Source organism: Triticum dicoccoides, chromosome 5A (assembly GCF_002162155.2).
Source record: "Triticum dicoccoides isolate Atlit2015 ecotype Zavitan chromosome 5A, WEW_v2.0, whole genome shotgun sequence".
Taxonomy (NCBI): Eukaryota; Viridiplantae; Streptophyta; class Magnoliopsida; order Poales; family Poaceae; genus Triticum; species Triticum dicoccoides.
Genome location: NC_041388.1, coordinates 597,950,720 through 597,960,131, shown reverse-complemented (window position 1 = coordinate 597,960,131; position 9,412 = coordinate 597,950,720). Strand labels below are relative to the sequence as shown.

Below are 9,412 nucleotides of genomic sequence, written 5' to 3'. Positions count from 1 at the left end.
ATCTGTGCGTGCATTATATAAAATTAAGTGTCCAAATTAATAGAAGTGTACAAATCTCGAGGAAAATGGAGCTTGAAGGTCGAGCTTCGGGAGGAGAAAGCTTAAGTAGTGTGGCTCGGGCATTCCATCGAACACCTCATGTTCATAGGAGGTGAGCTAGAGCACCACAAAGCCCTCTCCCCCTCGGCCAGAAAAAACAGAGCACTGTGCTCTGCTCTTGCGCGAGGGGGTATATATAGGCACCTCATTGGTTCCGGTTGGTGGCATGAACCGGGACTAAAGGGGAGCCTTTGGTCCCGGTTCAAGCCACCAACCGGGACCAATGGTGGTGGGCCAGGAGCGAGGCCCATTGGTCCCGGTTCGTCCCACCAACCGGGACCAAAAGGTCCAGACGAACTGGGACCAATGGCCCACGTGGCCCGGCCGGCCCCCTGGGCTCACGAACCGGGACCAATGCCCACATTGGTCCCGGTTCTACACTGAACCGGGACTAATGGGCTGAGCCGGCCTGGACCATAGCCCTGTTTTCTACTAGTGACCGGTCCCCCTGTTTAAGGACGGATGCGAGAGGAAATTTGTGGGGTTTGAAGATGCCATTACATGTTCATAGTCAAAGCGGTGCTAGCCAGCAGGCACGCAACTGCATTAAATAAACTAATCAAGCCGTGGAGAAACAGTCATATATTTAACCAATAACATCTAAATCGTTTTGTTGTGCAATCTATCTACAACATGGATGATATGTTGTGTAATCAATCAAACGGCGGAGGAATAGCCATATATTCAACCAAAAGCAGTCTATCTTGTGGATAGATCGGCAACCAAAAGCAATCTATCTTGTGGATAGATAGATTGCTTTTGGTTTATATCTGCTAGTATATGATCTTTATGTATGCAGGTGTAGAAGCCACAGAAAGCACGCCACACGCGTCCTCGTTCGACGCATCCCACCCTCCATTTTAAGACAGCAGCCACAGCCACAACCATAACCCATTCTCGCTCCGCTCAGCACGTTTCGTTTGGAGGCCGCTCTCTGAGTCGGAGGAGGGAGTGATGGGCTGCCGGCAGACCGCGCTGTTGCTGGCGGCAGCGCTGGCCGCGTGCGCGGCGACGACGGTGATGGCTGAGCGCAGGGTCTACATCGATTGGATGCCCCGCCATAACTTCTCCGGCTGGGCCAAGCTCAATGGGCCCTTCTACAAGGGCGACTACCTCGGTACGTACAAGGATTCGACGTTTCTTTTCTTTTTCTCCCGTGGTTTCTCCGGCTGACTCAATTCGTGTCATCGTGCCAAGCGTTCTATCACCCGGACAAGAAGTTGGACGTGGTGGAGGTGGACAAACGCGGGTTCGACGTGTGCGACACTGGAAACCCTATCCACCGCTACCCCGGCGGCGGTACTCGCCGCGGCACTACTTTCGTCCTGCTCAGCGAGGCCAAGTTCTACTACTTCACCTGCAGCGTCCGCTATTTCTGCCCTGCCGGGATGCGCCTCGACATCCCGGTCCAGGAAAGGCGGCGCGACGACACGCCCGGCACCGCCATGGTGGAGAGCAGCGCCACCTCACCGGCGCCTGGACCCCGAGGGAACTCGGAGGGCGAGAGAGACGTGCAGGGACGAGGACGAAGCGACGGTGGAGTAGAAGGAACAAAATGGCCAGACATGGAGTCCTCCAGGCCCGGCCCGTAAATTAGGCGTCTCGTTGAGAAGATACTCATACTCATATGGACCAAAGTCAAATGATGTTCTGAAATAAAATAGACCAAATGAAAATAAGAGAACGAATTAAAAGGTGCAAAACGGATCATTTTATGTCGGTAACTCATTTCGTGAGAAAGAACGATAATTTAAGAATGAATATACAAACCATTCCATCAGTGTAACAAGTATAAGATGATACAAGAATAAAATGAGAGTGCACTGGAAATACTTCGACACTTTTAAAACATACATAGTTGAGACTTAAGAGTGCGCATGAAATACTTCAACTCCTTTATTAGAATGGAAATTAACGCCATTTCAGAAGCGTATGTACATAGCTCGCGAGAATGGTGGGCCATATAATTTACAAGATAAGTCCTCTAGAAAAATGATACTACAATGTTCTGTTCGGAAACGATTATTTTCTGAAAGAATCTGTAGCCGCCATGTAAAATGTTGATCTTCCGAACATCCTTGCACAAAATATCTTTCCTATGAACAAGTTGTCTCCCAACCAGAAGGGAATGTCACTACCAAGCAAGACGCCAAGAAACATTCGGTGCATGCAATCGCTGGCAAGGCTGACAAAAAGAAGCATCGGAACGAGTTCAATCCAAACGCTATGTCGCTGGTTGCCGATGGGTAAACCTGAACATGTGAAGCAGACAGAGGCTCTCCTGAATTCGACTTGGTGTGCTGCCATAGGGTTCAGGAACACAACAAAAACATGATGCACAGAGTGGCAATGATCAATTATCTGATGCACATTTCGGTGCTTCATATCGGCTTTGCAAGAGCAGATCCGGCGTATAACAGTCTACTAAATACAGTAGCAATTATAGAGCTAGGCTTTGAGAAGCTACTCTCAACGGTCAACCCAATCCTTAAACAGAAGCATCATATATAGAGGAACATTCAGCACGGCAATAATGGCAACCGACTGAACGACGCGGAACAGCCTCTGGAGGACCGTCCTTATTTTCCATTTGCTCGGGCGAGGCGCCTTCCCTCCATCTTCTGGCGCCGTTTCAGATCCCATCTCAACATGAACAGATGATGAATCAGGTTCAGGTTGGTGCTTTCTCGCAGTTGGCCTTGCCACAACATTTCCTCTGCCATGAATATTAGAGATCTTTCAGTTATTATTAGTAGAAGCACCAGGCAAGTTTCCGTTCAACAAAGTACCTGAAAGCATTAACCAAAACAAAAATACACACATACCGTCCTGTAGTTTTGGAGTCTGAGTTAGTGATGGGGGGCCTTGCCACCGCTTTTTTAACCAGGTGCATGGATCCCTCTGCATCCCAAACCATTTCATATTCGCCATCTTCCGCATCATCTTTTTCTTTGCTTCTTGGAAACAGGTCAGCACCCGCCGAACTCATAAAGCTCACAAATGTGTTCACGTAGGGAAGAGAGCTTAGACCATTTGTTGGCCAAAACATCAGCAGAAGGACGGTAACCACAAACTGAAAGATATACCTGCAGAAACAGCAGACACAAACAAACTTGTCAGACAATTCGGTTGTACATCTCCTGCAATATAAGCAAAAGAATCAGCAGGCGCCTGCTAGAAGCATTACCAGATATAGATATGAGTTTGTTTAGGCAGGAAGCAAAGATTCGTCAGAACCTCCTGACTAGAATCAGTAGAATTTCGGGGCCCAGCAGATAGCAGCATAAAAGATGGATACAGATTTCCCTGCTGCCAACTAATTGTCCCAAGGGTGTGCTGTGGCATTAACAGCACCATTAGATGCAACACATGGAACATGCAGCAACAAGATAACTTAAAAATTTTGTTACCTCCGTTACTGGCCCAAAAGGAGTGGAGTGGACAACTGTGCACTGGTCGTGGTCATGCCCTGAGAGCACAAGAGTCTGAAGACCAGTCAAGATATTTTCAGATGTGACTCAAATCTCCAGAAATTGCAAAAGAAGCTTACCGGCTTCAGCAGCCCTAGCAAAAGATCGGAAGTCTGTTTACTTAGATAATTCTGATACCTGCAGAAAAAACTTACGTTAATTGTATATGGCTTTGCCCTATGTTGACATATGGAGAAACTTCGGTTAGGCAGCGATTTGGACTGGTTTAACCAGAAGTGATTTTCAAGAGAACACATAGGGCAACACTCAACCAAGAAATTTTGAAAGAACTTTGGGTGCACGGCTAATCACATTAGCAAATCTTTTACCAAGAAGAATATCGACAAGGAGTTCCCAGAACAAACTAATACTTGAGAGAGTTCAGTGACATATACCAGACAGAGAGTTCAATGATTCTTAAGTTTACCAGTCAAATTATCACAATGTTTACATGCTATGGTAGTCAAAAGCAGGAAACAACAATACTTGAGGAAGGACATACTTGATTCCTTGGTCCATAGCAGCGCTATATATCCTCTGGAAATGTAAGAGAATAGAATCAATCAGCTAGAAAAATATGTGGTTGGTCGAATTGCTTGCAGAAATTCAAACACAAACGTGTTGCAACTTGCAGAATAAATTAGTGGATAGACTGGGGCGCTGATGCTACATATGACAGACTTACCTTCATTGTATATGAACAAAAAGCATAGGGAAGGTATTGAAAAAATCATTTTTACTTTTAATTAGCAGAGGAAAAACACTTTGAGAGAACATACCTGATTAATAGCAGGTGAAGAACGATGTGGGCCACACGGAGTATTGTCAGGTCGGTACAGGGGAATGTGCGTTAGTAGAATTTTTGGATTTGATTCATTACCTTAAAGAAGATGTAAAAGTAGTCAATTCTCTGATAGTAACTGCAACACTATGCATAATCATCTATTGAGTGCCATACCAGATGATAGCGTTTTGATGAACTCCCAAGAAGAGGATCTTTCTTTGCTCTGTTTGGCTCCTCCTGAACAGATACTAACAGTTTTTTAGCTATACAAAGCAGAAGCATGAAAGGAAACTACACAAAACAAATTACTCTTATTCAAGAACCAAAATCTGGATTCTATTGCGCTACTGATGTAGGATTCCTTTGTAGTGCAGTTCACTGTAGCACATACAATATAAAACTTTGGAGGCGTTGTAGCATACCATCAAGAGTTTGAGCATCAACAACAACAAAGTCCACCTTCCCAGACAAAAAATGGAAGTTTCTTGGTCCAAATTCTTTTTCGTATCGACTGATAACCTGCAAGAAAAGAATAGCAAACTTGTAAGTTGTAGTATACCAACAATTTATGTTCTCATATATTCTATGCAGTCACAGTAATGTTACTATATAAATTTGAGGAAAAACTGTAGGCCCGAGATATAACATATTAATATAGAAACAACATTTACAAGAGACAGAGACCAGGAATGTACAGACAACTATTTACAAGCCAGCAATCTAGGCAAATCAAAGGTTATGAAAGAGAATCAGTGCAGTTTCAAAGAAAATTCATATACTACTACTTAAATCTAAAAGATAAAAAAAAGGGACTTCTTTTTAATAGAGATGAGCCCAAGACTAAGGCTAGGGACATTGTCAAAAGTTTGAGCGTTCCATTGTTTCCAAATGTGCCATGTTTGACATGATGAAAATATCCATGAAGGTCGGTTTGAAAAACGTCCATGGATCATTTTCTACTCAGAATTGTACTTGCCACCCACTATAAGTCAAGCTTATGCTCACAGGCAAGGCTGAAAGGCAATCAAAGAATAGGTGAACTCACGTTTCATGCGTGCCATTGTTGCTAATAGCGCAGAAAGAGTCTTTCAACACGTTGATGTTTCCGTTGGATGAGTACATCTCGGATGTTTAATGAGCACTCAGAAATGTGTTATTGTGAACGATGCAAGAAGTGTCTACAAAAATGTTGATGTTCCTTCAGATGAGGATGTCTCTGGTGTTAGACAATCACTTAAGTCACAAAGAAAAAACGTCCAGCTTCAGAGCACACTTGCATTTTCAGATCATCGCAGGTTAGCGGGTAGGCTGAGTTGCAAAATACATGCGTCTTTGCCAGACTTTCCAATTGGTATTTCTTGAAGCTTGCCAAGCTTCTTCATAACTATATCAGGTGGAAACTCTTGTATACAAAATATGTTTATCTGTAATTTCAGTCAAAACATGTTGTCTGTAAACCTAAATTTGAGAAATAATTCCAAGTCAAACGAGGCAGCCTGAGTGTTTTGAAAAGTATGCTCATAGCATTTCTTGAAGCTCGTCAAGCTACTACATCAGGTCAAATGTATCTATATCAAATATGTTTATCTATGTAGTTCCAGTTATGGATGTGGACAGTAAATCCAAATTTGACAAATAATTGCAAGTTAAAAAAAGCAAAAAATAAAATAAAATGCACATGCCTTTAAGTAACTATACAATAAAGACACTAAGAGCAGAGAGGACAAACATGAATAGGGTGCAATGGCATGTTATGAACACCCATTCAACAAGACCAGAAACCCACCAAGAGCAAGTACTAAAAAATGATGATCCAATACAAGAAGCTCACAACACTTAGCAAAAAAAAAATTTACTGATCATTGGCTATGTCCTTGATGAGAGTGCAAATTCATGCCAAAAATCACTGAGAGCAAGAGGTTGCACCATGTCTGAGGGTGTGGGTAACCAAAAAATGAGGAACAGTGTGAAAATAATCTTCATCTTGAGGTGGGCTAGCTTTATCTAGAGGTTGATAACTGATATGTCAGTGCACGGCCATAAACTTCTTACAGGACCATCCGGTAAAAGAACATCATAACCATGCAACGATAAACTGAGTACATTACACAAAATCACAATGTTGTGGATACTTGTAATCACACACATGCACCGTGAAATAGCTAAAATTCTTCACGGTTGCATGATTATTTTCCTTGTTCAAAGCAGCGATCTAAGACTCTCTATTAAAGCTGTTGTTTATGCTCTGTAGCACTGTCACCAAAATACAAATCTGCATATATCTCCAAAAGTAAAAAACAAACAACATGGACTTACTTTGCCAATCCCCGATACAAAACAGATTCAATACATGATTGGTTTAATTTATTTCCGTTGTGTACTACGGCTAGGGAGAGGCTCTCATCCCTGGAGGGGAGATAGAATAACTATTCTTCTAATTCTTGCTTGCTTTATTCCTCATTTATGGGGTCCTCCTTATGTAGGGGGCTAGCAATCCAATCTAAGTAACAAATCATAGATCTTATCTCCAATTAGATTAAGGCCAGAGCTAAGAGATACCTTCCTAGTTTTACAGATAGACTACCTAACATGGAGATTGGGGATCGCATCCCATAAATGGAAGCTTCCATGGTGGGGCATGTACTTCCGTACATAACATCACACCCCTCCTTGGCATGCAGCTCATCCTTGAGCTGCTAGCGGGTGGCCACTACAGCCCAAGGAAGCACCAAACTGAAGATAATATATGACGTAGCTGCACCCCGTAGTAAAGACAATTAAGTGGACTACGAGATGGGAAAGAGGGCATCCCTCAATAATTTTAGGACATATGCAGCGCATCAAAACTTCCATTCAGCAGCTTGGGGAAAAAGGTTGGAATTCTCGCGTTAGAGAATTGAATCCGCGAACAAGGCAAAGAATTATTAGCTGGCGATGGCAAGCAACTCATCCGTGGAAACAATATTTTCATAAAGGGAACAATCACTCGAGATTTGAGAAAAATGTAAATATACAAATGGAAGTCACGAGAAGTAGTCAATGATAGTCAATCACCTCAGGATGAACTGAGTGAAATGCTGAGTAACCGATATCATGATTTCCTGAAAGATAGTAGATTGGGACATGGGGACTTGTCCTCTGTTCGCTCATGCTGAATATATGCTTAAATCGGAATAGAGAATCCTGCCACCTGGAAAGTTTTCAACATAAATTAGGAAATAAATAAATAAATAAAGTGGAACCTTTTTTTTGCGGGTAGATAAAGTGGAACCTAGAACCCTTTGATGATTTTGTGGGAGATATGGCATAACTTGTAAACCACAATGGCAACATTGTCCCAAACAAGTTAGGGTAGGCTAGAGGTGAAACCCATAAGATCTCGCAACCAACTCATGGTTCTCTTCAATCGGTGCTACCCCAACTCTATCTCGTATGTCATCATTCCGGCAAGGTAAAGTGGTAAAAACAATGAATCTGAATGCAGAGAACGAGGACTGGAAGTTTCTATTTATTCATTTATGAGACACTTGAGATGAAATATGATTATCACAGATATAGGACAATTAAGGTGTCTTGGAAATTATTTTCCCTGTTGATATATCTTATTGCATATTCAGTCATACCAGTTCATATAACACCATCATTCTCTAAAGCACATACAAACAAACAATTGTGGTTTCTAACCAACAAGGTACGGAGCGACCAGCTGGCATCAGATGGAATGTTGAAAAAGCAAACTTGTTGCAACATTTAAAAGGCAAAAAAGAATTCAGCACCCGTGCCTTACTCTTCATCCAATATATGTGCGCCCCCATCAAAATAGTCACCGAGAAATAAGACGACATCAGGCTTGAACGGCAATATCACAGACTGGAAGGATCTTCTCATGTTCAAATCTGTGAAGAACTCTGCAGCTTGCAGTGCAACTGAGCTTCGTGGTAGACCAAGGGAGGTGCTGTCCATAAGCTACAAGGGAAAACCTTTCAGAAGGGAGCAACATATACTGGAAGATATTTTGTACTATGTACTACTTTGGGTTTATCGGCACAATTACATGATGTAATGTTAGAAGGGAAACTGACCTGTGGATCAGCAATGACGGCAACCTTGACATGGTTACTCTGCACAATAAACGGAATACGATAATAAGGTAAAGCTGCAAACTTGGGCTAGTGTCAAATAATGAGCAGTAGAAATGGAAGTTTCACTGCCTAGCATGACTTGGGCGAGATGAAGGTCGAATTAGCATTTTGGTCAGGATTGGGAGGGCTCCAAGCTGCTAGAGATGCTTTTACCCCGTCCCAATCCAGACTCTCAAAAAAGCAACTGAATGTCCAGACCCAATCGACGGCATTTATTACTGACCGGCGATGGGGAGGAAGAGGATGCGGATGGCCAGGAGCAGGAGAGGTGGGCGGCCCAGTAGGCGCCCATCTCGCCGTAGAGCAGCGCGGCTACCCACGCCGCGCACAGCAGCAGAGTCAGCCGCGTCGCGCTCTGCATCGTCCCCCGGCGAGGTGGCTTACTGCACCCCGGCCCACGGGAGGGAGGAGCAGCGCCGGTGCAGTCGAGATCTAAGGCTCCACCCTCCGGCTCTGTGAGACCCCAGCAGGGATCTCGCGGTAGCAATTGGCGATTCTAGGGTTCTAGAGAGGAATTGGGGTGACTTGGAGAACAGAGAGAATACTTGCGATGCGGAGGTCAACTCGTTCGATAATTGTGCCGATGTCACGCTGGTTTTGAGAAAATCACACCAATAACCTTTTTTATTCGGAAAAAGTAGTCCTTCAACTTACTGACGTGCAGTACACTGTAAGAGCAACTCTAACAGGACCCATTTTGCTCCATCATGTCTGTTTTTATCTGTCTCTTGCAGATCCGGTAAACCGCCATCCTACAAATTTTATTTACGGTATTCCACATATTAAATAAATAAAATTTACGGGATGACAAACGGATCAACAAAATACATCTAGTAAACAGCGTCCAAGTTCTTACTTGATTTTTAAACTAATAGTTCACGCCAACATAGTTCATGCGAGCAAATTAAACATACTTC

General features: G+C 43.3%; 2 protein-coding genes across 2 annotated transcripts; one reads left to right on the top strand and one right to left on the bottom strand.

The window, feature by feature from the left end:
* The first annotated feature begins 926 nt into the window (after window positions 1–926).
* On the top strand, window positions 927–1,929 carry LOC119298013 (early nodulin-like protein 1). The gene is made up of 2 exons (XM_037575565.1): window positions 927–1,216; window positions 1,297–1,929. The coding sequence occupies exons 1-2, from the start codon at window positions 1,054–1,056 to the stop codon at window positions 1,689–1,691; spliced, it is 558 nt and encodes a 185-aa protein (XP_037431462.1). The 5' UTR covers window positions 927–1,053; the 3' UTR covers window positions 1,692–1,929.
* A 505-nt stretch (window positions 1,930–2,434) lies between these two features.
* On the bottom strand, window positions 2,435–9,074 carry LOC119303208 (uncharacterized protein C630.12-like). Its single transcript, XM_037580310.1, has 13 exons — window positions 8,719–9,074; window positions 8,436–8,474; window positions 8,141–8,319; window positions 7,408–7,543; window positions 4,776–4,872; window positions 4,528–4,590; window positions 4,349–4,449; window positions 4,072–4,106; window positions 3,650–3,707; window positions 3,510–3,584; window positions 3,287–3,435; window positions 2,925–3,185; window positions 2,435–2,815 (listed from the first exon to the last, which is right to left on the bottom strand). Exons 1-13 carry the CDS (start codon window positions 8,854–8,856, stop codon window positions 2,569–2,571), a joined length of 1,578 nt encoding a protein of 525 aa, XP_037436207.1. The 5' UTR covers window positions 8,857–9,074; the 3' UTR covers window positions 2,435–2,568.
* Window positions 9,075–9,412: the final 338 nt, after the last annotated feature.

Coding starts and splice junctions, on each gene's coding strand:
- LOC119298013 (XM_037575565.1), top strand. CDS start 1,054: ATGGGCTGCCGGCAGACCGCGCTGTTGCTGGCGGCAGCGCTGGCCGCG. Junction 1,217..1,296: donor CTACAAGGGCGACTACCTCG/GTACGTACAAGG, acceptor CATCGTGCCAAG/CGTTCTATCACCCGGACAAG.
- LOC119303208 (XM_037580310.1), bottom strand. CDS start 8,856: ATGCAGAGCGCGACGCGGCTGACTCTGCTGCTGTGCGCGGCGTGGGTA. Junction 8,320..8,435: donor CCGTCATTGCTGATCCACAG/GTCAGTTTCCCT, acceptor TTTCCCTTGTAG/CTTATGGACAGCACCTCCCT. Junction 4,591..4,775: donor TGATGCTCAAACTCTTGATG/GTATGCTACAAC, acceptor GTATCTGTTCAG/GAGGAGCCAAACAGAGCAAA.